Genomic DNA, 27,801 nt, shown 5'->3' on the forward strand with positions numbered 1-27,801 from the left:
TTTTGATCTAGCTAGTGTTCAGTATAATTACTACTCGAAATTATACATTTGACGCTAACAAACCAGCCTTTTCTATCATCTTATAAAACCGCCCGTTCTTGTCTCTTAATAAATGAACTGGACTATCATATTCTGCTATCTCCCCCTCTTCAACCAACATTACTTTATCACATTTCAAAACAGACTGAAGCTTGTGAGCTATAGTTATAACAGTGCAAGACATGAAATTTTCTTCTAATACAGAATGTATAAGGACGTCCGTCTCCTCGTCCATGCTGGCTGTAGCTTCGTCTAAGACTATTATTTTGTTGTTACTCACTATAGCCCTTGCCAGGCAAAGCAATTGTTTTTGCCCGGAACTTAAATCAGTGCCAGACTCAGTAATTTTCGCGTCCAAAGAACTTATCACATGATCGAGTTTAACTTTTCTTATAGCTGACCAAATATCTGCATCGTTGTAGTTTCCTAAGGGGTCTATGTTGCCACGCACAGTTCCAGTGAAGAGGATGGGATCCTGTGGGATTATCGCTATTTTCTTTCTGAGGTATTCTAACTCAATGGTTTCAGTATCAACTCCATCGATAATTATTTTTCCATCATAGTCATATAGTCGGAAAAGAGCGGATATGATGGAGGTCTTTCCAGCACCTGAAATATGGAAACTGTAATGTGGTATCTACAATAACTCATTATTTACTGATGTTAGCCCCGCCTTTGTAATCAAATTTAAAAACATTTTGTCAGCAATTTGTGAGTATACCACAAGTACCCCTAAATTTTGTTTGCAACACGCCATTTTAATGAAATACAGTGGCCCTCTAGATGTACTTGGTTCACTCATTACCAATATTCTTTATTACGCATCCCCTTAACGAAAAATTGCAAATTCTGATTTCCTGCTTGCTATAAAAATTTTAATATCTCTTTAAAGCAACAATAATTTGAAATTTACCTTAGGCGCAGTTTCGAAAAGTTAACCTCCATTTCGTGTATTTTCTCCGTAAAGAGTAACTTGCACATTCTGGTTTATTTACAAATGACTTACTAATTTCTAAGGATATTTACAACCTGCTGCAATATTTTTAGAAACGATTATTGGGAAAATATTTTTTTATAGCAAAAGCCAAACGCGTTATAATTTATTAGTCAGTTTTGGAATGGTTTGGGAAATAAAGTGTTTCAAGTACATTTGGAAGTCACCAGATGAAGTCATTAAGAGGACCGTGTCTGGAAAACTTTTGTAAAAAAAAGAATTACATTTCTGGAGTTCTGGAGTTGTGGAGAGGGTAGCAAAGCTACAGCACTTAGGCCCCATTGGGACCCTTGTACTCCCTCCCATTAGAGAGATCAATCCACCTGAGCCGCCAGCCAGCCTATTGCACTGAAAAAGGTGGTGACGTTGCTCAGGGGGATATCTCTAATATAGGCCATTGAAGGCCAGCGTTCTCCCAACATGGACTCTTTCGTTGACGAGACGGCAAGAATTACATTTACACAACTTAGCGTCGCTGCTACTTAGAACATGAACATCATAAAAATTAGAAAGCATATTGAATAAGTCTACTTTGTAACATTTCTAGACGTCTAGTAAGCATCTTTTCAGGACAAAATGAAGAGAAATATCGATATTTGTTCATCACGGGCCCCTCAGGTATCTACCCGTGAAAATAGAACGGAATGGACGTAGGAATTCCAAAACAGTGCCATATTTTGTCATAATGTTTTACGGCAATTAATGTCGAAATTAATAGAGAAAGTTTTTCGGAAGTTCCCTTCTTGCTCGGAAAAACAAGACATTTAGGTCAACAAAGGCTTTCCCCCTTCAGAGGTGTCCGGCGAAGGAAGGTATAAAATATACGATTTCATATGTGTAAATTCAGTTTTGTTACATAATTATCAATATGAAATGGTAAAATCATTCCTAGAACGTTCCCAAGATTCAGGAGGAGGGTCGAACAGACAAGATAAAACGTACTTAAGCCCTTAAAGGTCTGAATTGGCAAATAAGATGACAACAAAACTTCTCAACCTGAAATAGGCGGGGTCGAATTAAAATTGTCGAAATCTAATGGGATCCCCGTAAGGCAGTTCTCCTTGGGTTTCTAGACAGTCGAGTCTACTTAACTTTAGAGTCTCGGGGTTAACTGGGTTAATGGGTAATATCTTGATTCCAAATTCTGCCACATATCCGCGATTTCCTGAATCTCGAAAATCTCGCTGTAGCGTGCAGTTGTTTGGTTTGTTTTTTTTGTCAATTTTATACATTGTTATTAAAAACCTTCCTTAAGAAGTTCTGGTGATTTCTTTTTCTCTTTATATTAAGTGAGTCGAGTAAGAGTGTAACACCCTGTACGACCGGCCCATGGATTAAACGCTAGGTGAGCAAAAGAACGTAAATGCCTGAAATTCATTCTCTGAACGTACATTTCTAAGTTCCCACGTACCATAATTAAAGTACAAATGATAAATTATGAGCTCCCTTTCACAAATTGATGTCGTTAAATAACACCTCAGGTTACATTTTCCACTACCTCAAATTTCATAGATTTAATATACAGGGTGTCCGCAAATTGCACCGACAACGTTTGACTGCATATTCAGGACGATAGATAAAAACGATCTACTAAAAAAAAGTTAAATAAAAAATTTTTGGTTTTTGAGTTACAAGCCTTCAAAGTTGTCAAAATTAAAACTTATTAAATTAATAACTTCATAACTCCACACGTGCAAATTATGAAAATTTATAACTTCGTTCCTTGTAAAACAAGATTTGTTTGTATAAAACTATTTTTTAAGCAAATTATTATCTTCTGCGAAGCCATTCACCAACCAGTGGCAAAATTGTAAACGTGCGTTGGGATCTAAATTTTCAAATTCTTGAGCAGGAGTTAAATGAAATGTCCGAAGAAGTTGCTTTTTTAAAGTTTTGTGAACATTAGTTTTACATACATTTAATTGTCTTGATACACTGCGGACACTTCATAATTTGCATGTGTGGAGTGATGAGAATCCTAAAGAAACGCGACAATAATGACATTATCTGATAGCCACAGCGATCAACATCTTGTTTTCATCGTCTACTGAACTCAAAATTTCAAATCCGTGACAAACCGAAACGCACAGACCTGCAAATAATGCCATTTTTCTCAAGAATGGCTTTCTGTAGGCTATTATCTCAAGGGATAATATTTTTTTTTCATGAAACGACCTTTTCAGTGTTGCTGTTAGTTTTAAAAAATACGACCACTGTAAAAGTTTTGACCGCTAAAAGGGAGAAGTAAGCGGAGAAAACTATCACCCAGTATATGGATTTGACTAAAGCGCCATAATAGTCCAAATAAATGTACCAAATTTTAACCCAATCGGTAACAGGGTTATGAAGTTTTTAATTAAATTAGTTTTATTTTTGACGACTTTGAAGGCCTGTAACTCAGAAACCAAAAAGTTTTTATTTAACTTTTTTTTCGTAGATCGTATTTATTTATCGTCGTGAATATGCAGTTAAACGTTGTCGATGAAATTTGCGGACACCCTGTATAGAATATTTTTTATACAGATTTAAGGTTTTAAATTTATAAGGTTTCCGTTCCAATCTAGGAGGCTTTGTAAAAAATGTATCTAATTATTACTGACGCTGCAGTTTACTAGATATTTCGGGTGTAATTTATTTTGAAGGGTGTAGAATGATGTAGATAAGATTTCAGATACAAAAAAATTCAAATATGTACCATATTCAAAAATTTGGCTCCTGAAAACAAATCGTATCAATTTCGAGATTTACAATTTTGAGGAAGTTACAGTTTCTAAATACGCACATTCTTAGGATTTATTTCTTAAAAATATTTATTTTAAATTCATTTATTTTTACTGATTAGTTAGTTACACCTGTAAATGGGACTGTACGAGTTCAAAAATAAATTTGAAAAATTATTTGGATTGAAAATAATATTGAAATATTTACCGAATTTTATAGTTTTGCTGGTTCTTGAAAAAACAACCATACATTCTTTTAAATTTGTAAATTTAAAAAGCAACTTTATAAAAAACATATTTGAATTGTTAATCTCACGAAATTGAAATTATTATTACAATTTTAGAATTTAACCTCTATTTGTTATTGGACACAAGTTTTTTCTTCAAATGCATTTATTGACATCCCCACAAAAAAAAAGGTTCTGATCTGGATGACTGTCCATGGTATTCCTATGTATTTTTCGACGCTAAATCTGAATCCGAGGTTAAAAAAATTCGTACACCCCTTAAATTTATATGCAGAGCCAAAAACATCCCCTAAATAGAGGTAAAGTTATGATTATCAGTATCATTACGGAATGAAGTATGAATGGGCATTTTGCAACTTCATGCTCTCATTACTTATTGCAAAGGGCTCCCACGAAAGGGTTGGTACACCTTCTACACCCCTTCCGGGCATAGATCTGAGTCATAAAATTTCTAGCTTACTAAGTCTTGAGTATGCAAGAGAGACATGGTGCAGGGTGAACACAGCTAAAGAACTAACCCCTTAGAGGGGTGAAAAGTACCCTCTGCTGGACGCTGTGGAGGAATATGTGGGAGAGCAAATTTTTCTTGTTTTTACTGTGTAATAGTCGCAGTGCACTGAGCAGCCCTCAACTGCTTTGCCTGTACCCGTCTAATGGATGAAAACTACCCCCAAATTCACAAAAAGTATTCGAAAAAGTTTTGAGACCGAAAATATGCAAGTGTTTTTCAATCTGAGAGAAATCTGCCAACAATACTGAGTTTGCACAGCAAGACCAACCCTTAAAGCAGGTAAAGAACATCTCTCGATGAGTGGGAAACAGGAAGGCGCAGAAAGATGTAGGAAAATTAATTTGTTTCACACCTTCTGTTATCCCTTCTCCAAACCACGCATATTTTCTCCACCTTGTCTGGCTTAATCTTTTACCCGACCTCTGCGTTCTATATTTTAATTGAACACACCCTTTTTCTAACAAACACCTTCAAAATCTTCCTCACTTATTTTCTCTGCCTTCTTGTCTTCGCTGCATACTCTTCCATTTGCCGACAGCCTGTCTCTCAGTCTCCATTGTCCGACCTCATACTCCATGTATTCTCTCTCCCAGAGCTTCCTCCAACCCGTCCAGCAGAGATAGAGTAGTTTTCACACCTCTAGTATCATGGTTCTTTGGCTGAGTTGACCCTCCTCTATGTCTCCTTTGCATTCTCAAGAGCTTGTAAGCTAGAAGTCTTCATGACTAAAATCTATGTCTGGAAGGGTATAGAAGAGGTGTAGAGGCGTATCAACCCCTTCGGGAGAGTCCTTGGCAAGAATAAATGAGAGCACGAGGGTTGCAGTGCAGTGAAGCGCCCATTCATAATCATTTCCGTAATGATACTGATATTCATAACTTTACCCCTATTTACGGGTGTACGAATTTTTATGACCCCGGAGTAGGATTCAGCGTTGAAAAATACATAGGAATACCATGGTCAGTCATCCAGATCATGATTTTTTTTATGAAGCATTTGAAGAAAAAACTTGTATTCCCATAACAAATAGCGGTTAAATTCTGAAACTGTAATAATAATTTTACATTTAAGAGATTTACAAAACGGAAAGAGAAAAATAGATAATGTTCTGAATCTTTAAAATTCAAAAAATTTTAGTAAAGCTCACTTTTTAAGGCAAATTTTGAGTTGATTACGCAGCGCTACACAAAAAGTGAGTTGGATCGTGGACCAGACCTCCCACAGTACTTTGACCCACTGAATCTGAACTTATATAACCACGAAACTCTATACCAACATGGATTTCTTACATCAGGGATCCGAAACTACGTGACTGTGAGATGGCAGGCTTCTATAACCCAATAACCTCATAAGCAATCCGGGATGTATCAGGATGTATATCTACGAAACTCTGAGGAATTGACTCTGTAACTCAGTAAACAGCAGGACATGCAAGCTCCTGAAATCTAGAATCTGAGGCACATAGATTTGTGTTACAAATTCATCCGGAGTTTTTTTCTCTTTGTATCTACAGTGAAAAAGCGTAATAGTACTTCCTTGACTGTACAATCAGTTATCGTGAGTTTTTACGATCACAATCGTAATCAAAATCAAATAACAGGTTACGGGGTTATGGGGTTACAATATAATGAAGTTATAGGGTTATAGGTTTATGGTACAATGAGATTATGAATTCCAATGTTTTTGCAATCAGTGAGTACTCAAGTCAGTTTGAAATCTCGAAAACCGTTTTCTAGAGTATGTTCTAATTTTCGTCAATTTCTTCGTGAAGTTCAGAAGTACCAACCCAACAGATTTCCAGCCTCAGATCAGTAATGAGGTTATGTTGTTGGAATATGTAAATAATTGTGTGGCGTCGTACTAGTTTGACATTGTTTTTACTGATTTGTTACTTACAAAAGCTAATATTTATATAGTATGTGTCAGAACGGTACCGCTGTTGTATCACTGCAATTATGAGTGGAAAGGTGACATTTTTTAAATTTATTTGCTTCTTTGATTCATTGGTAGAACTGATTCATACGTAAAAAAACTTGAAAAGTCTGTCTGTAGCAGTGTAAAACCATACTGTTTACCAATAAATTAATGAATTAATTCATGAAGAACTTCGTCAATTTATTCATGAATAAATTGTCAATGTAAAACAGCTATTAGGGGTGTGTCGTTTACCTGTTCGACCAACAATACCGATTTTTTCTCTTTCTTCTGTGGTGAAGGTTACATTTTTTAACACCTTCTCATTTGAGTTAGAATACAGCAATGACACATTCTGAAATTCTATCCTTCCATTACTCGGCCAATCTGTCGGCCTTGATCCCTTGCCTTTCAATTCCCTTTCTTTTGTTGTATATTCTAGAACTCTTTCGACAGATGTCATTTTATTTTCTATGTCCGCCCACTTTCTTATACCATACTGGATTAAACCACTTAACATGAAAGCTTGAGTTATGGCAAGACCAACATTTCCAACAGACGTATCTGCAATCAATATTAATAATATGTACTTATGAGATTATACAAGTCATTGTGTAGATAGTAGGTATACAGGGTGTCCCGTTTAAAACTCCCAGCTAGATATCTCGAAAACGGAACAAGATAAACGATTTCTGAAAAATCCACTGTATAGTTTCCACTGTGGCTTTACTCGTGAGTACAAATCCCGTTCCTCTCAGTGGGGTATAGATGTCGCTGCAATCCGAAAACATATTTTGTTGACAGCAGTTTTGCTTTGAATAAAACAGTGATGAATTAATTTTATTTAACTACACAGGAAATTGCTTCATTTAATCTTGTTTACCTACGCAAATCATAGTCTTTTCGATCAAGATAAAGTAATATTTATTTAACAAAAACTGATGCAAAATTAACAAAAATTACAAATAATATCCATAGTCAGTCCATATAATGTTATTTAAAAACTGGTCGTTTTCTTGAAACTTCTTTTCTTTTCTTGAAGTGTCAAAGTTGATACATATTACTATTACCATAGCTATAAGTCTACACCTTCAACTTTGACATATTTGACACTTATTCAGTATGGTCCAGTACACGAATAAAGAAAAGCTCGACATAATTTTAATATTCGGTGAATGTCGTAGAAATTCTAGAAAAGCAGAAAGACTTTATCAGGTACGTTACCCAAACCGTCGACATACCGGTCATAAAACCTTTTTGTCTTTATCGACGAATTTGCTTCATTGTGGTTCTTTTAACAAATCGTAGAAATACTGTTACAAATGATAGAAACACTGCCGTGGTATTAGGTAAGGTTGAAACTAATCCACATACCTCGGTGCGAGATATACAACAAGAAACGGGGATTTCCGGAACATCGGTCCATAATATCTTGAAGCGAAATACGCATCATCCTTACAAAGTGCATCTTTTACATAATTTACGTCCTGGTGATATGCTACGAAGACTAAATTTTATTGCAGAAATGGAAATAAAGGCTCAAGAATATGACCAGTTTTTAAATAACATTATATGGACTGACGAGAGTCGATTTACAAAAAATGGCATTTTCAATAGACATAATAGCCATTTCTGGCATGACAGTAACCCTAGATGGACCAAAGACATTTCCAAACCACGTTCTCTACTATGGTATTATTAATGGCATATTAATTAGACTCTATTTATATGAGGAAAATTTGAACGGTCGCAATTATTTACAATTCCTTCAAACCCAACTAAATGTTCATTTGGAAGAAGTTCCTTTAGTTATGAGACAAAATATCTGGCTCCAACAAGACGGTGCACCAGCTCATAACGAAGGGAGGGTGCAAAATTTTCTTCATGAATATTTTCAGGGGCGATGGATAGGCACCAATGGTCCAATAAGGTGGTCTGCCCGCACCCGTGATTTAACCCCACTTGATTTTTTCTTGTGGGGTTATCTAAAGAACCTAATTTACCAAACAGAAATTGAAGACATGGCTGACTTGTGCAATAGCGAGCTGTGCATCTATTCCTCGAAATGTTTTATTACGGGCAACTGATACCGAACTTAGAAAAAGATATGAATTATGTATTCATGAGAATGGCGGCAATTTTGAACACTTATTGTGACTCGTGTATTATGTTAATTTAGTATCATTTACTTGTAATTTTTGTTAATTTTGCATCAGTTTTTGTTAAATAAATATTACTTTATCTTGATCGAAAAGACTATGATTTGCGTAAACAAGATTAAATGAAGCAATTTCCTGTGATATCTATTAGTTAAATAAAATTAATTCATCACTGTTTTATTCAAAGCAATCTAATACGACGAAAATCTGCAGTAGTTATGCCTGCAAATTTAACTTTAAAAAAATCTTCCTCCTGGAAAAAAATTACCTCAAATCCAAGTATCTCGGAAACTAGTGGCTTTTCGAAAATTGTTTATATCACAAAAGTTGCTTATAATTTAGAGATCTTTCGTGTGCGCCGCTTTTCAAAACTGCTGTCAACAAAATATGTTTTCGGATTGCAGCGACTTCTATACCTGCTCTGATAGGAACGGGATTTGTACTCACAAGTAAAGCCATTTATTGAACTATACAGTGGATATTTCAGAAATCATTTATCTTTTTCCTTTTTCGAGATATCCAGCTGGGGAGTTTTAAACGGGACACCCTGTATAGTTAAACTATTTATTTTATATGTAATAAGTATTATTATGTTTGCCACATCGTTTCTAATAAAATTGTTTCCTAAATACGCAAAATATTTTTGAATTTCAAAAATCTTTAGAATATCATGCTCCACCCTCGTGAACCGTAGAAAAATATGAGCTATTCCATAATTTGTAAAATATACTATTGCAATGCAATAGGTGACTTTCAAACATTCTTAATTAGAGCACTTATTCTTTCACTTGATTTTAAGCAAATGATATCCACCAGCGGCCCATCCATATGGGTTTCTCAGGATTGTATTATTTATTTTATTGCACTTCCTTTTACATTTATAAATATTACATCCATTTAATTTATATTTTGTCATATTTAAATAAATCACCCTGTACTTTGAAATATTTAATGTTAATAATGAATAATTCTTTAGCAAAAAAAAACTACTGTCTTCATAAGAAATTTTATGTAAATAAATTACCATTTTCAGAAGCCAGAAAGTATCCTATAATCACAGCAATGAAAACAGTACAACACGTATCCAAGGCTAAGCCAAATGCTCTTGTGCAGCACTTGTTGGTAAAACTTGTTGATGTATATAGATCCTGATGCCTGTCAAATTCTTGAGTTAACAGTTTTTGAGCATGAAATGCCCTTACAGTCGTCAAACCCTCTAAGGTGGCATTCAAGTAACCCATCATGGGACTTCGAGCTAAAATAATAATGTATTTTTAATGAATATGATAACACAGCGACACTTTTCATGCGACATATGTTATCCGTAGTATTTTTGCCTCCTCACGAAGCCGGTGTCAGAATTGATCATCACATCACAGGAATTTCCTAACCCCAAAAAACTGGTCAAAAATGGCAAAAATCCACGATAAAGTGCAAATACATTTTTTTGTGTGTAGTTGTGTAATCTGACGTTTATAAAAAAATAATCAGGACAATCAAATCGATCTAGAATATATAGAAATTGATAATGAACCTTGCAGTGAACCACTTTTAGGCTGTAAGATTTGCCGTTTGATTATAGTTATTTATGAGTAGTTATGTCAGTTTTATTATTAACGATTTAGAATCCCCATTTAAGTTTGTACAACTCCCACTCCAACTCAGAAACGACATGCGGCAGTTCGTAGGCAGAACTCAACTTCAGCGTTGAGTGAGTAAATAATATTTTCTCACTCAACGGCTCCAGGAATCAGCACCAGTAGCTGAAACCTACTATGGTCCAATGTCAACCCAAGGACCCAGGCGAACTTTTTACTTATTTATCCAATTCTACCGAAGCTTTGTACGCTTTTAAGTGTGGAATTTCTGCGGCCCGAGAAGAATACTCCTGGTAACTTGCAGAGTCCATCGTCCATCCTCAATCCACACGAAAGTGTTAGTGAAGTGTACAGTGAAGTGTACAGCTTGAGCTTTCTCCCTGTTGCTAGTAAATACCGATTGTTAGATTTCCATTGCTTGCTGGGTAGGAAGCGCTGAATGAATGAAGTAGTTTTAGTATAATCTATAAGTTTTGCTTTATATTCAGAACCATATGGAACAGTTATAATTTACTAAACTTTGTCTTTGTTTCTAGCACCGACTAAAACCGTATATTTTGTTTAAGACCATTTAATGTTTTATTTAAATTATTGATTTGTAAATATATTTAATATCTAGTTTTGTCTTTGTTTTTAGCACTTGTATAAGAATTTTTTATGTAAACTGTTGTTTTATTTAATGTTTAATACTGTCTTTACTTCTAGTACCGTTTAAAACCGTGCTTTTTATTCACTTATGGGCACTACTATTTACTTGATTATACATAATTATAATTTCTAATAATTGGTTGCATTAATCTTTAATTCTGATAAGGTTGATAAAATTCCGATCAAGTAAATAGTCTGGTACTGTTTTGTTAAGATACACGAATAATTCTATTCATTTCAGAATTAATTTTACACTACACTGAGAAAACTACTAATAACAAAAAAGAAATATAACAGACCTCTGGAATTTCACTTTCTTCACTGTAACTGCCGAGTGCTTTAATCTAGACCGAGGTTCACGTGAAGTTTCCCCCACGTAAAATATAATATTCGGAGTACGTCCCTATGACTCATTGCCTCTGGCCGCCGACCACCACCGCCGATAAATTTATTAGTGACGCTCCTTGTCACAAAATTTGACGCCCAAATAGAGACATCAGTGAGTCGTGCAAGTACTTAAAATTATAATTCAAATTTCACATTCATTTAGTCGTAGGACATCACAATTTCAACTCAATGTATAGTCTTTCCGATGTCAATTGAAGAACCAAGAGGTTGACAGTATGTACCAGGTTCGGTCGCTGACGTAGCAACTCGGCATTGAAATATTTGAAAAACTTGTACCCATATTTATTTAACCATGCCCATATACAGGTCTGGTCGAACTAAACATGGAGGTGATAGAATGCGAGCGCGGGCAAACGAAATATAAACACAGTTGCATTGGGCCACTGGACAATAAATCTCAGCTGTTGACAAATGGTTAGCAAATTGCCCAACAGTGCAGTGCAGCAATGGGGTGTGATTCAGGTAATTTGAATTTATTATAAGCACCTTCTATTAATCACTGATATTACAACTACGAAAGGGAGAAATAATATTATTACAACATGGCATTTTGGAGACCTTTTGAAACGGAAAAAACGAAATTTACCAACAATATAATAAAATTTTTTCAGGACATGAATAATTAAAATATGTAGTTGGCCAAATAAACATATAATAGAAATTTTCTACACATTATATACAAATTATTATAATTTTTTTACCTTTAGCAGAAAATGTTTTAGGGACGCCTATGAAAATCATTAAATTTTATTGCCAGGCGTTTTTTTACATGTTCAACTGACTTCGGAAAGACTATACCTAAATGATTCTCAAATAATTCTCAAAATTATTAATAAATATACAGAGTTTTATTTAAAACAATATTATATTTGTTGTAGTATACACAGGGTGGTTGGATAAGTTGGTACAAAATTAAGATAACGGAATGAAAATTGTAGGTAACAGTCATACCATAAGGGTCTTTAACTCCATAAGTTTCATCAAAATCGGTTATAAAAAATAAGGATAGTTTTATACTCTTAACAGAAATTTTTCGATTTTTTTTTATTCCTTTGAATTATCAAGCAAATATTATTTTTTGATGAATTAGACATTTTTGACGAAAAAAAGTCCCTACTTTTTTTGTTGAATTTTGCTTAGTTTAGTCAGAAATAATTATTTTTTAAATAGTGTATGGTTCAGAACAGTAACTTTTTTTTAACATGTTCACATAGTAGGCATCTTTCATAGTGACAGTTTCATTATAATGATACTAATGATTGTGATTTTCGCATGCTAGGATTTAAATTCTTATGTTTTTTTATTTTCTTAGTTGTGATCTTTGTGCTCAACTCTGCATTTCATTCGATTTTTTTACAACCATGAACCATCATGCTTTTACTAACCGTGAATATGCCGATATGCATTTTATTTATGGTTTCTGTAATGGAAATCTGGCGGCTCAAAGGGAGTATCGGCAACATTTCCCTAATACAAGGCAACCTTCTGCAAGATTGTTTCGGAAAATTCATGCAAGAGCTATGGAATAAGGTATCCTAACTTCAAGATATCGTGAATGTGGCCGTCCAAGGAGGCGTAGGTTTGATTTAGATGAAGTAATTTTAAGAATTTTTTAACGTAATCCTACTGCGAGTGTAACTCATGATGGTTCATGGTTGTAAAAAAATCGAATGAAATGCAAAGTCAAGCACAAATATACCAACTAAGAAGATAAAGAAACGTAAGAAATTAAACGATAGCATGCAAAAGTGACAATCATTAGTATCATTACAACGAAACTGTCACCATGAAAGATGCCTACTATGTGAAAATGTTAAAAAAAAGTTACTGTTCTAAACCATACATTATTTAAAAAATAATTATTTCTGACTAAACTACGCAAAATTCGAAAAAAAAGTAGGGATATTTTTTCTTCAAAAAAGTCTAATTCATTAAAAAATAATATTATTTGCTTGATAATTCAAAGGAATACAAAAAATTCGAAAAATTTGTGTTAAGAGTAGTTACAAAACTATCCTTATTTATAACCGATTTTAATGAAATTTATGGTAGTTAAAGATCCTCATGGTATGATTATTACCTACAATTTTCATTCCGTTATCTTAATCAGCAATAAAGTTATTTTAAAAAATATCCACATGACCCCTTTGGAGGGCCATATCACAGTAACGGTGCTCCGGAGGACCAATGTTTATAGGAACTTTTTTACTATTTTTGGCTCTACTTTCACCCTCTTAAATTTTGTACAAACTTTTCCAAACACCCTGTATAGCCCAAGAAATATAATCAGTTTTCTAGAGGTTCATCTTCAAGTCTCATATAGGTATTAGTTCCAGTTTGAACATAAACACACGCTTTATATTTTAACTTACTTGCAGATTCCAGCCTCTGCAGATTCCTTCCAGTGGGCATGTAATATTTTCGAATAAAAAACAAAACCAAGAGAATAAATGCAGCAGGAATTAAAAATATTACGTTTACTGTTGCCAATATAATGATTATTCCACATAATGCCAGAAAAATCTGAAAATAAATGTATAATATACAATATACATATTAACCCTCTAAATTTCATTTCCATGAAAGTCGATGCTTTTATCCAGATTTAACTTACTTCAATGAATTCATACACATCAAATGGGAAACTTTCGTCAATTATCGCCAAGTCATTTGAAAATCTATTTATGATATTTCCTATGAGAGTACCATCAAAAAACGTCATTACGGCATTTATAATATTTTCCACCATTGCTTTATGCAGACGATTTGACGCTCTGCGTGTAAAATTAAAGAACAAATATGAAGTTACAATATACAAAATAGTAGTCGCTAAAATCAGCGAGGAAAACAAAATTAAGATTAGTGAATGATCTGCGGTCAGTTCTTGATATTTTGTCGTATTAGTTAAATTATTTGCCTCAAACTGGGATAAATTTTCTTCTAAATCAACCCTAAAAGTAAAGCAAAATTAACATATTGTAATACATTAAGGTTTTTGAATTTACCAGAGGCTTACCATCTTCTCTGTATAACTTTTTGAAGACTGAGTCAATATAAAGAATATCATTATAAAACTTAGCATAAAAAAGCCCCCTCCATAAAAAATATACTTTTTATAAACTTCCCCTCCTACCCGTCCAGATTTTTTTACTTCATGATATATATTTCTCCTTCCGGAACTTTTATCTTTCTCCAAGAGTTTTGTTTCTTCACTGACATTATCGTTTTTACTGTTTTCATAATATTCTTGATATTCGTATTTATCTCTATTCGGACTTTGATATTTATAAAGGCCAACTACATCTTTATTAGTAGCCTTTATAATTGACTTTATTGTTCCATTTTCCATTAACATCAAATTGTCGCCAGCTTGGAGGTATTCCGTGCTGGTGGCTAAAATTATTAACTTATCTTTTAAGAAATTCCTTATACATTCATTGAAAACATGGTCTTTCACATGAGCATCTAAAGCTGTCAGGCAATCATCTAGAAGGTATATTTCACAGTCCTTGTATATAGCACGAGCTAAGTTTATCCTGGCTTTCTGACCTTTGCTTAAATTTACTCCTTTATCTCCAATTATTAGATTGTCACCTTGAAAGCATATATTAATTTTTATTGAATTACAAATAACATTTATCAGATAAACAAAAAAAAAACATACCTTCTGTGAAAAAACTGAGGTCAAAGTTAAGAGCACATGCTCTCAAAACCTTCTCGTACCTAGACTGGTTAAATTTTTCTCCGAATACTATATTTTGCTTAAGAGTTGAAGGGAATATCCAAGGCTCTTGAGACGCATATGAAATTCTTCCACTTACGCTGACCGTACCTTCCTTAAGCTCGCAATCTTTTAATATCGTCTTCAAAAGTAAGGATTTGCCACTACCAAGAGGCCCTGTTAGGATTGTTAAACCTGATTCCATGGTTGCTGTTACGTTTTGAATAACTTCTTTATCTTTGAAAGCAACTGTCACTTCTTTTAAACTGATTTTAGGAGTAATCGCTATCATCTCCGGATTTCTACCAATTGTTTCAGCTCTAAGTAAACTGTCTATTCGTTTTACTGATGCATGTAGTTCGGCAGATTCTGTTATACCCGACGGAACGACAACGCTCAGAGCATGCCTTAGCCTTTGGAAAAGGGTAAGAATGAAATATACCAACTCGGCAGAAATTGTGTGTCCTAGCCATACATAAGTCATCACTAAGAAATAAAACGCAATTTTTGATGTTAGCCCACCGATCATCAGAATTGTTACTTTTATTAGAAATATTTTTACGATTATATTAACTTCGCTCCTGAAAAATTACCATTAGAAAATTATATTTACACTTATTATTATCACTACTGTCTAGAATCCAAAATTTTTCTGCTGAAGAAACTCTCCCAGGTGTACATTTTTATTAATTTAATGGCTGAGACCGTTTCCCGAGTAACCTGAAGGCGTTCGTCAGTCTTCTCTCCTGTTTTCATTCTCAACTTGGAAGTCTTTTTACCAATATAAACTGGAAATGAAAAATATTTTTGTCGCGAGAAATTTAAATTACTCTGCAGTTTTGTTATGAGTTTAATATTTTGCAGTTTTTTTAATGTAAGGTTTTTTGTTAACAAAATTGTGTTGCAATCTAATAATTTCCGTTAAGAGACACAACAGTTTTTAAAGGTAAATAATTTACTTATAATTTTTCTAGCAAAGAAACATATAACAACTGAAAAAATTTGGAAGTATGTTAGTTCTGAAATGTGAAATAGATTTTGCATGTAACAGTAGAAACAGAAAAATCTAGTGACGATTTTTGTCCTTAACTTATTACGAAAATATCAATTTTATTCAATAAGATTACTTTTAATTTGTTGATACTATTTCAAGTTACTTTCGAGTTACTATAAAATATAAATCTGTTGCCTAAAACCGAAGTTTTATCTCATAATTTAGATTCACAATAAATTAACATGTTTAAGTACAGGGTGAAACAGAATGGATTAAGTTAGGTTCTTCATATCTACGTCACCGAAATTTCTTAATCGTAAATCAAAAATTGTAATTTAATGCTAATGCCAAAAATTATTTTTTTCTAACCTCAACACCTTATTTCTAAAAACAAGAGCGAATTTTCTCTGATTTTTTTTACAGTAGACATGAGTGATTGCAGTATGTACTAGATATTTGCTTAATACCTAGGTTGAAGTTCTTACTTTGAAACGGTATTACAACAAGTAGAAATCCAACTCCGGCAAACGCTGCAACTCCCATCTTTTCATATATTAAGTAACAAACCATTGCCGCCTGCACAAATCCTATCCAGATATCATTCCAGTACAAAATTATTTTCTCAAAAGCCGCCACGTCCTTAGTCATAAGGGTAACAATTTTCCCAATAGGTATCTCCGACAAAGACATGGCCGTTAATTTCAAAGACTTCCGGTACATCAGCGAGCAAAATGCAGTCTTCACTTTTACCCCTAATGCTGCAACGACCAACATGTAATTGTGCATATAAATTATGCTCATAAGATTTAGACCGATTAATAAAACTGCATAAAGGTATGCTTCTTGCTTTGTTATTTCCTTCTGGTTGGGTTGAAAATATAAGACCAGCTTTGAAAGTGTCATCGGTATAGTCATCCTGAAAAAATAAACCTTAGAGTATTTTTCGGTAGAAAAATTTTAATAGTTTTATTGCTTTGCAAGCAGATTAAATGGTCAATATTATAAATAAACCGCACAAACGCTTTTGCTTCTTAAAAAATTACCTGTTCCATTACATGAATGTCTTCTGCTTTGAGAATAATACGCAAACCATTTTTGACACTAACTACTAAAAAACAATTGTAAACACTATGGCAACGACGACCGTAAAATCGGATTTCATTATTCGAAGTCGCTGAGGCCACGTGGCTCTCCACGCGTATTATGAATGACGCTAGAGACTACAATTGTCCAATGGTTGAAAGTACTACAACCTCAATAATTTTTTTCTCGGAAACTATAAGGATTTTACAAATTTTTTTACCATTTGACTCCATTTCTAATGCCTCATCTATTCCCAAATTTTTTTGGATAAATTGTGAATCATTCTGTCTCTTACTTACGCCCTTAGGTTTTAAGTCTAATATACGAACAGCTCAAAGACAAACACAGAAGAGGGCATAGACAAAGAAGCTGGGCCTGTTAAGAAGAGGACTGAAAAGACTCATGACTTGATCAGAACAGACTATAGCGAAATTCTCTTGTGACACGATTGAGACTTGCGGGAATAGGTGAAGTATAACGATCGGATTAGTGGAAAGAAACCCTTGGACAGAGGCAAGCCCAGATGTTCTTAAAAAATGAATTAATGGTAGATCTACTTAACCAAAGTCGCAGATCAGTACGACTGCTAACTAGATATTGCATACTTAAGAAAAATCTGACTAATGAAATGTGACAACCTGAGCGAGTTGTACCAGGAAGAAGAGAGCCCATACATGTGTGAATGTGTAGGCTTATGTGAAGGAGCCACTGTCAAAAGCTAACTAGAAGACTAAAGCTAGATGAGCAATTATAAAATCGTATACTTCCACAATAACCTACGTAAGATCGTAGTGGAAAATGAAGATATATCGTACCCACTCCGTATATAAAGGGTGTCTCAAAATAAACGCAGAATTTCAGATTTCATTAATTAAAAAGTTGTTGCATGTTTTTACATATTTTTAAGAGGTAGATATTGCCATTAAATGAAAGAGGAAATCGGATATCAGATGTTCTCCGAGACTCATTTGGCATATTCGACTAAGAAAATTTTGTATGACGCTTTCGTATACCTACAGTTGAATTTCGTTGATAACTCTAGAAATTTCTGCCTTTAATTCAGGAATGGTATTCATTTGATCATAAACTTTGGACTTTACAAATCCCCACAAGGAAAAGTCGCATGGTATAAGATGATCTTGGTGGTTAAGTCACTTCACTGTTACGTGTGCCGAATGGTAGGTGGCACCATCCTGCTGGAACCACATTTCATCCAAATTCATGCCATCTCAAACGAGACCACAAACAGTTCAATAGCATCTTTCGATATTGTTCTCCATTGACACTCACTGCGTTTCCAGCCTCATTTTCAGAAAAGAACGCACCAATCACCCCGTCAGCGTAAAATCCACACCACACTGTCACTCTTTGGATATACAGTGGTCGTCCTTGAATAACCCGAGGATTGTCTCTGCCCCAAATTCGACACATTTGCTCGTTTACATACCCACTAAGAAGGAAATGCTTTATTGATTCTCCAACATCCAATCAACGAATGTCCATTGCATTAAATGGTCGTCTGGTTTCAATTCCTGGGTTAGCTGAATCCTGAATGGATACAGATGCAGATTTTTTGTTAAAATTCACTCCATTGTGCTTTTTGAAATGTTTAATTGTAGTGACCGATGGCGGACTGAGGTTACGGGAATTTCCACCACACTATCACTCATCGTAGCAACATTTTCGGCAGAACAGCCAGTACGAGGGCGGACTATTTCTTTATTGTCTACAACCGAACCTGTTTGTTCAAATTTGGCAACTAATCTTTTCACTGTTGTTACATTGAAGTTACACTGTTGTTCAGTCTATCAACAATTCCACGTAATTTGCGCACAGTCTCAGCTACACACTCTCCGTAGTTGTAATGAATTTTCACAATCTTCACTCGTTCATCCATTTTGTCTAATCGCAACGTGTCTACTACAACATAGCTCTTTTCTTTTATTCATGATTTCAGAATCATAACGCGTTACGATCCGAAATCTAGAACTTGATTGGTTTCCATCGGATCGTAAAGCGTTATGATTCCGAAATCATGAATAAAAGAAAAGGGCTCATATGACCCTGTGCAATGCTGCCAACTCTTTGGAATGAAAATGGCGCATAATTCGAATCGTGTGTTAGTTTTGAGACACCCGTTATCTTCAACGTATGCACCTACCTACCATCTGAACTCGTTGATGACTGTACCTGTTAAAGATTTTAAAATAATACTCACACCACAATTGTCCTAGATAAAAGTTGAATCAGACCTATAATTAAATATTCCTTCCCATAACACGACCATAAAATTCTATAAATCGATGCAACATTGTTCTTCAAATCTAATTCCAATTTCTTCTCCAATTCGTCACCCAGTTTTTGTGATTTGTAGCAAGCAGGAACTTCATACAGATCATCGTCTTCTAGTTTGTTGGTAACATACGTTCTCCAGAACAATCCTCTAGTATAACTGAAAATATTATTAAAATCAGTATCAGTACATAGTTTTAGGATGAATTTGCAGTCAGCAATCCACCTCTTTATTAAATATATTTCAATAGAGTCAATTTGTTTTCTTCATTAGGTAGTTATTTTATGATCTGCGTAAAAATTAAAATGAATGAATAAACGTTTGCGACCAATACAGAATCACTAAGTAACTTCAGATAATATAGTCAAAATATCTACAAAATTGTGTACGATATAAAGCAAAATATGTTCGTTTGTTAACATTATGAATTTAGGACAATCAACAAAAATTTTATTTTTCGTAAAATTTACCAACGTTTCGACTGTATTTATCTTTCTCAAAGTTGTTCCACTATAAAAAGATCTTATGTGAATAGCGAGACAATAGAATAAAAAAAACTCCATCATTCAAATTAAAGTAAACCGCGAAACCTCTTCAACTGAGATTAGGACATTTGTATGATTGCCTCACAATTTTCAAGAAAACTATAACGATGAAGGCTACAACTACATAACAAATTGATAATAATATAACAAAACTGTTTTCAAAATATAACAAGTATCCACAGGGACCAAACAGTCTGAATATTGATTTGGTCTTTAAAAAATGATAACGAGCAGGACATGGCAAAGTTCAACTATAATAAAATATCTAAGGTGCTGTTTGTAAACAAAATAGAGAGAAATAAATAAGAATAAAAATATGATAAAATAAACTGATGAACTACAAAAAGGAAAAATTGAAGTGATTGATCTGATAAGTGAAAGTGAATCCATGTTAATTAAATCATATCTAAAATTAGTGCCTCTTGCACCAGCTGTCTTTATTGGGAGTGTTATTCAAAACATATAATTTCCTGGTATTTATAATACTTAATTTTTTTATCAAACAAAGCCTTATTTTTATTATATGATTACTTGTTACTCATTTTAAGTGTTGGGTGTGGTAGTGGCTAAAAAACAAATGTGCAATATTTATCTTTTCCTGGTAACTAAAACAATACTCGTCTGAAAATAAAATCCGAGATAAAAAACACATATGAAGTAAACAAAAGGAATTAATCGTTCATATACACGTTCTGTACAGGAAGTTTCGTGGTAAACTACACATATTGTTTTGGGGCAACCTAGGCAGTACAAAACGATCATTTGTTTTAGATCAAAATTTGTAGATATTCAGAGTAATCTATGAATTTTTACAACTTACATTGGTCACACAGATAACTTTTGAACTAATTGTAGAAATTCATTTAGTTTTGGAAACAGTCGAACATTTAACACTGACAGGCCACAGTTGCAAGATCTTGATTGCTCATTATAAAAATAATAATAGATAATAAATAGTTTTAAAAAAAATTGTTACAAGAATCTTACAATATACTGTATGTAGGCTAAACTGTTGTGGAAAAGGAAATTTTTCCTAATACCGTCTTAGAATTGTTTTATTCAAACTTTAATAGCGGTATATGTATATACGGTGTATATTAAAAAGTCTCATAAATAGTTCAAAAAAGAATCACTCTACAGGGTGGTCCGAATTTTATGTCGGAAACTTCGGGGGCAGATAAATCTCTTTAAAATAATATGTGTTTGCCTTATAGACATTGGTCTGGAATAGCCCCGTTTTAGAGATACAGGGTGTTGAAGTTGTTAAAAAAACTGATTTTTTGTTTATATCCTCGGAATCTATTAACCGATCTCAATAAAATACACACATAATACACATAATCTATAATAATAGGCCTTACATTCCATAAAATATGAGTTTTAAAGGTTCAACCAGTGGTGTGTAACTGGACAGGGGGTCACCCCCTTTTTACAAAAAAAACCTACGCCACTGCATTTTTTACAAGTCATTGTAACTGATTTATATTCTAATGCACAAAATACGTAAAAAAGATAACTTGAATTTTTTCCCTAAGATTCACCGTTCTCAAGTTATTCGTACCAATACAATCCCCTTGTGGAAGACACTTCTAACCATAATATTACAAGAATGTTTATGTTTATGCTTAAAAGTGAGTGCAATTTGTAAGCACAAAATTATTTACACTCCTTTCTACACCACCTGTGAGGTACTGTTCCTGGCGTGTTTCATTTTCCCTGGAGGCCTAATACTCTTTACAAATAAGAAGAATATAAATCAAAATAATAATAAAAATATATTTACCAAGCAACAGCAACTAAATAAGAAGCAAAATTAACATTACGTATTTTACAACAATGTTCAAACTGCGAACCACCCACATCGATACATTTCTGACATCTTCTATTAATGGAATTAATTGAAGCTAATATCATGTGGTGGTTTTCTTTTAATTCATTACACCCGTTCTTCTATTCGTTGCAGTAGTTGTGGTCTTGTATCTGTTGGAGTAGAATAAACTTTAGTTTTCAAATAACCCCAAACATAGAAGTCCAGGGGGTTTAGATACTGGACCCTCTGCACCATTATAGTTGACATTGGCATTTGGTCTTCTACCTATCCATCGCCCCATATAATTTTCATTAAGCCATTCTTATATTATTCTCCCAGAATGCGCAGGAGCACCATCCATTGTATTCTATTTTATCGTATATTTAATGGAACATCCTCTAATAATTCAAATAGATGGTTTTCTAGAAAGTTTAGAAATGACTGGGAATTTAGACGGGTTGACAAGAAGAAAGGTACACAAACTTTATTGCGAATTATTCCGAGCAACACGTTCACAGAAAATTCGTGTTGAAAAGATCTTGTCCGAATTTCATGAGGATTTTCTGGTGACCAAATATGCAGATTGTGAAAATTCGCTACCCCTCGCCTTTGGTAAATGTACATTTATTATTATTTTGATTTAAGTTCTTATTTGTAAAGATAGTGGGTTAGGCTTCCAGGGGCAACTAAAACGAGTAAGGAACTCTACCTCACAGGTGGTGTGGAAACGAGTGTAAAGAATTTTGTTGATGTGCTTACAAATTCCACTTACTTTTAAGCATAAACCTAAATATAATTGTAATATTATGGTTAGAAATGTCTGCACAAGGGGATTGTATTGGTATACATAACTTGAGAACGGCGAATCTTAGGGAAAAAATTCAAGTTACCTTTTTTACGTATTTTGTGCATTAGAATATAAATCCGTTACAATAACTTGTAAAAAATCCAGTGGCGTAGGTTTTTTATAAAAAAGGAGATGACCCCTGCCCAGTTGTACACCACTGGTTGTACCTTCAGAGCTCATATTTTAGGGAATGTAAGGCCTACTGTCATAGATTATCCGTACCAAATTTTAGTGAGATCGGATAATATATTCCGGAGATATAAACAAAAAATCAATGTTTATTTAACAAATTCAACACCCTGTATCTCTAAAACGGGGCTGTTCCAAACCAATGTTTATAAGGCAAGCACATATTATTTTAAAGAGATCTATCTGCCCTCGAAGTTTCCTGCTTAAAATTCGGACCACCCTGTATATTTACATATTCTGTCGAAGGACTTTTTTTAATCGTAACTCGCCTAGGTTGACCCACATTCATCATTCACCAAATAGTTCAGTACACAACTAAATAAAACCGATTTATAAAAAAATTTATGTCCTTATTAATTTGAACTATACTATGCTAGTGACTAGTAGAATAAACAAATATAAAGGATCGTTATTGAGGTTGGCAAATGGTAACAAAAACAAGAACTGTGAAGAAATTTACTTGAAAAACACTGTAAGGTAGTTATTTTCCAAACAGTGGTGCTGAAGTTTCCCTTGCCAAGTTCCAAAATTTGTCTATACTTTGTAAGATCAGAGAATATATTAGAGGAGGATTTATATTTATATCCATATAATGAGAGTAAGTTTTGTTGCAATTTCTTGGTCATTATTTATCTTGTAGGTACTTAAATATAGACGTCCTTTACCTTATTCCAAAACTGAGGTAGATATGACTGTCGGTTTTAATTCATACACCGCAATTTCATTACAATTTTGCTTGGAACAATTATACCCTATGTGACAATTCGTCGAGGGCGAAGTGTTTAGTGTATATTCAGATTTTTATAAAATAAAATAAAAAATTCAAGGATTTTTTGTATCCACAAATATAAATCTAAGCTAATTAACCGAATAATATACAAGGTGGCCCCGTGGTAATGGGTAGATTCCAGAAGCAAAAATATTGCGATTTAACCGAACTTATCTTAGTCCAAAAGTTGATAGTTAAAGAGAAACAGGGTGTTAAATGTAAAATATTATTTTACTTTTTTCCATTTATTTCTTAATAAATATAAATATCACATAAAATTTTGGGGTTTGGGATTCTTTGGGTCGAGCTCACACCGTTTTCGAGATATTTGGCTTTGAAATTTCCAATGATGCTGAATTAAATTACAATTAGTACCTATTATTAATTTAGTGGTAAAATTTCTTAAGTAGGCTTTGGACGAAAATTAAATAATTGACGTTTTCCATTTGTCTTATTGCTGTCATTTGTGTGCTACATTCCATTCAGTATAATTAAAATTACATCTTAGTTTACAATTTAAATTGTATATGTATACATAAATGTGAGATAGAATGCCGAGACTTTTGTTTTTGGGGTAACACGAAATCAGTTGTTTATGGAGAAACTATAAACACCCAGGAAGAACTTTTGCAGCAGGTTTTTTGCGATAAGGATTTATACTTTAAAATAAACAATCTTTTATTAAATGCGTTGATAAATGTATTATTTTAATTATTTAAGCTATTAGTCTTGGAATTTCAAAGCCAAATATCTCGAAACGGTGCGAGGCAGCTACTTTCATAAAGTATACCTTTTTTATGTAAAAAATTGGAAAATAAGAATTTGATACCAAAAAGGAGATACCTTAAAGTATAAAAAAGTTAACACATTCAATCAAAATGTGAACAGATTTCAATTCCTCGGCCCAAAGAACCTCAAACCTCAAAATTTTGTGTAAATATTTGCGTTTATTAAGAAATAAGTAAATGAAAAAAAACTAAAATAATATAATACATTTAACACCCTGTATCTCTTTAACTATCAACTTTTGGACTAAGGTAAGTTCGGCTAAATCGCAATATTTTTACTTGGGGAATCTATCCATGAATTTTGGCCCATTACCTCGGGACCACCCTGTATTACTCAGCATATTAAGGCATATTCAAAATATTTATTAGGATATGTCCTATAAATATTTATATTACAAAAATAAATATTAAATATTTTTATTACTTCAATTAAATAAAAAGTGACTCATATAATAGAAGTGTCAGAACTGAGCCGCGGAACATAGGCGTACGCAATATGTATTAAATAGCAACAGATTAAATTGTCTACGATACACCACCACAAACAGCAACGGATAACAATTAGGTTAATACTGAACTAAAATTGAAAAATAAATTAACTATGTAAATGTATTGTTAATAAGCCTGGTGTACTGTTGAAATCATTAAATTAAATTCAAACCTTCAAAGAAATTAACTCCTTGCTCCTATCTTTGTCTAATTAGTAGATATTCGAACGAAATTTTAAAACATAAAACTGAAAGAGTTAAGAATCTTTCTAAATTAATATGAATTATTATTTTTACCTACCTACTTTTGAATTTAATCTTTATTAAAATTAGGTACATTTTTTACAACTTAAAAGTATCAGAACTGTGACGAAATATTTTAAGTATTTCGTCACAGTTACTCCCATCAAGTAAAGTTATATAATTTTGAAATCAAATATACCAAGTATTTCGTAAAAAATGCTACAAGATGCAAGTAGATATTTAATATTTCAGAAAATGCAAAATAAAAAAACTTGTCAAATTGAAAAAATCTCAAAATAAAACCACGTACGACAACACATAATATTTTCCAAACATATTTGTGCTGAAATAAGCCTCAATGAGTGGGATGCCCTCAAATTTCAAATTAGCATAAGCACAAATTAACAAAAGATAGTGACGATATTTTATTTTAATCAATAAAATGATACATTTTTTATGTAGCAAAACAAACAAAAATATGTGTTTTTTAATAAAACATCTATTAAATTCTATTATTTTTATATCCATTATTTTTTGTGAAAAATTAGTTTGACATCGTACTATATCGGTTACTAACATAAAAATAAGATATTCCATTTAATATTAAATTGAGCTTAGTTAGACCTTGCAACTTCAATCTAGTTGGGTTATTAAAAGTAAAATGAGTTTGATCTTCAAATAACTTGCAAGGACATCCCAATTTTGTGATCCCAAATTTTGCGTTCTGTCAACTGTTTCTATGGAAAATAGGGTATTCCTTTTAATATTTTCAATTCAACCTTGGTTTGACCTTGACACTTAAGGTCAAGGTCAAATCCAATCCCAAGAGCATATTTTGGTATCTTGTTAGTACCTTAAAAAGTTATCGAGGGGGGGGGGCGTTGGATCTTTTTGTGACACCCTGTATATTTCTAAATGTTTCTTTATTATCGTATATTTATGTGGGAGGTCATTGACCAAATGACCCTATATAGAAACTAATACAAATTCGTTTCTTTGCAATATCATTTAAAGATATAAATATGAGATAAGTAATTTAAAAATACATACAAATATTGTTTATGAGAATGTAGGTAGGCACTTTAATATTTCAGCACAACAGGTTTACGCATAAATAGCCTACCTTAAATGTTCTAAATTATGTTTAGCGTAAAAAATTTAATAATTATATCAAACGCTTTTACATATTCCATTTCAAATGTCTTTTTAATTCCTTTTGTACACAGAAAATATATATGCGTACTTTTAGCAGCTGAATTAGAAATAGAACAGAAATTTATAAAATGAAAAAGTTAAATATTTATAATTGCTTAATCATTTACAAATAAACAGAAATTTCATAAAAAATATATGTTCCTTTAAAAAATTTGAATACATTAATTAATCGATACAACTATAATTTAAGGAATTTATAATTTAATTTAGTGTTTATAGGTCCCAAAAGTTTGTGCAAATAAAATGTTCGAAATATCTCGAAAAGCTGAACAGCTAGCGCCAGTCTCCGAACAACCCCCCAGATCCCAATATATGCATCACCAAAATGGACCACCAGATGTAATTGTATCATATTCATTCATTATAAATCATAGTTTTAACACAAAATTTATCCTGCGCTTTTCTGTTAAGTTATCAACACACTTGTCATACTCACAGAAATGTAAGTTTCGAGAACAGGTTAGCCCTCTGCCATGGATGCACCTTCCTTTGGTCTTTCTGTCCGTGGTCCATATTTTGTGCTATGTCACACTTCTAATATTTTCACACAATTAAATCAAAGTTTCACATGTAGCCTAACAATAAAACGATATCTTAATATAAAGTAAACAAGATATTATACAACGTATATCTAACCGTAAGTAGTCCTTTATGTTCTCATTAAATTAATTTTAGTAGGTATTTTATTTGTTCAATTTTTGTTCACAATGAGCAACAAAAATATGTGAATACACACAGAGAATGCAGAAAACACTAATCAAGCGGTGAAGTGCGAGAAGCGTGTATCATTTTGCCTAATTAAGTAATTTTATGTAAAGGCATTCAAATATACGAATAATAGAATAATTTGGACTCGAGAGGACTCAATTTTTGTTGAGACATCAACAGTGTCTGTCTATTGACTAACTTGTACGCGTCTGTGCTGAAAATATTAAATAATTTGTTAATCATTGTTATCCTTATCATCAAATTTGTCACACAACAGCAGGGCTGTAGCAGGACTAGTCAAATGTGTTTGATTAAAAAATAGCTTTAAAATCATCTTCCAACGATTTTAATACCTGTACAGAGTGTAAAGGAAATTTCTGGAGATACAGGGTGTCAAATGTAGGTATGGTTTGTCAGCAAAAATATGTACAAAGAGTGTCCCGTATAAGAACCGTCACAAAATGCTTTCCAAAATATTGTAATTTAACCAATCTCAATGGAAGGAGTGCGCCAAATAAAAAGCAGGATTTCATATGACGAAAAAAGATTTTATTGATTAAAAAGTTGTTGCATGTATTTCAAGGGTAGACATTGCCGTTAAATATGAAAGACGATATCGGACAGATGTCTTCCGAGACGCATTTGACGTAACTCGACTTATTTTAAGTATAAAGTCTCATGGCGTAAGATCGCATGATAGTGGTAGTCAAGTCACTTCACTGTTACGTGAGATCAGTCGTCCATTAAATTTCTGCCATAACAAGTGGATGGTTTCACATGCCCTATGGCAGGTGGCACCATCCTGTTGGAACCACATGTCATTCAAATCCATGCCATCCAAATGAGGCCACAAAAAGTTCAATAACAGC

General features: G+C 33.3%; 1 protein-coding gene across 1 annotated transcript; it reads right to left on the minus strand.

Moving 5' to 3' along the window:
* Nucleotides 1-27,105, minus strand: LOC108912872 (multidrug resistance-associated protein 4). Its single transcript, XM_018718286.1, has 12 exons — nt 26,861-27,105; nt 26,661-26,799; nt 19,256-19,489; nt 16,440-16,870; nt 15,592-15,748; nt 14,904-15,541; nt 14,245-14,833; nt 13,854-14,190; nt 13,612-13,762; nt 9,610-9,840; nt 6,682-6,990; nt 1-648 (listed from the first exon to the last, which is right to left on the minus strand). The coding sequence occupies exons 2-12, from the start codon at nt 26,735-26,737 to the stop codon at nt 41-43; spliced, it is 3,762 nt and encodes a 1,253-aa protein (XP_018573802.1). The 5' UTR covers nt 26,738-26,799; nt 26,861-27,105; the 3' UTR covers nt 1-40.
* Between the last annotated feature and the right edge of the window lie 696 nt (nt 27,106-27,801).

The sequence above is a fragment of the Anoplophora glabripennis genome, unplaced genomic scaffold (genome assembly GCF_000390285.2).
Source record: "Anoplophora glabripennis isolate ALB-LARVAE unplaced genomic scaffold, Agla_2.0 scaffold681, whole genome shotgun sequence".
Classification (NCBI taxonomy): Eukaryota; Metazoa; Arthropoda; class Insecta; order Coleoptera; family Cerambycidae; genus Anoplophora; species Anoplophora glabripennis.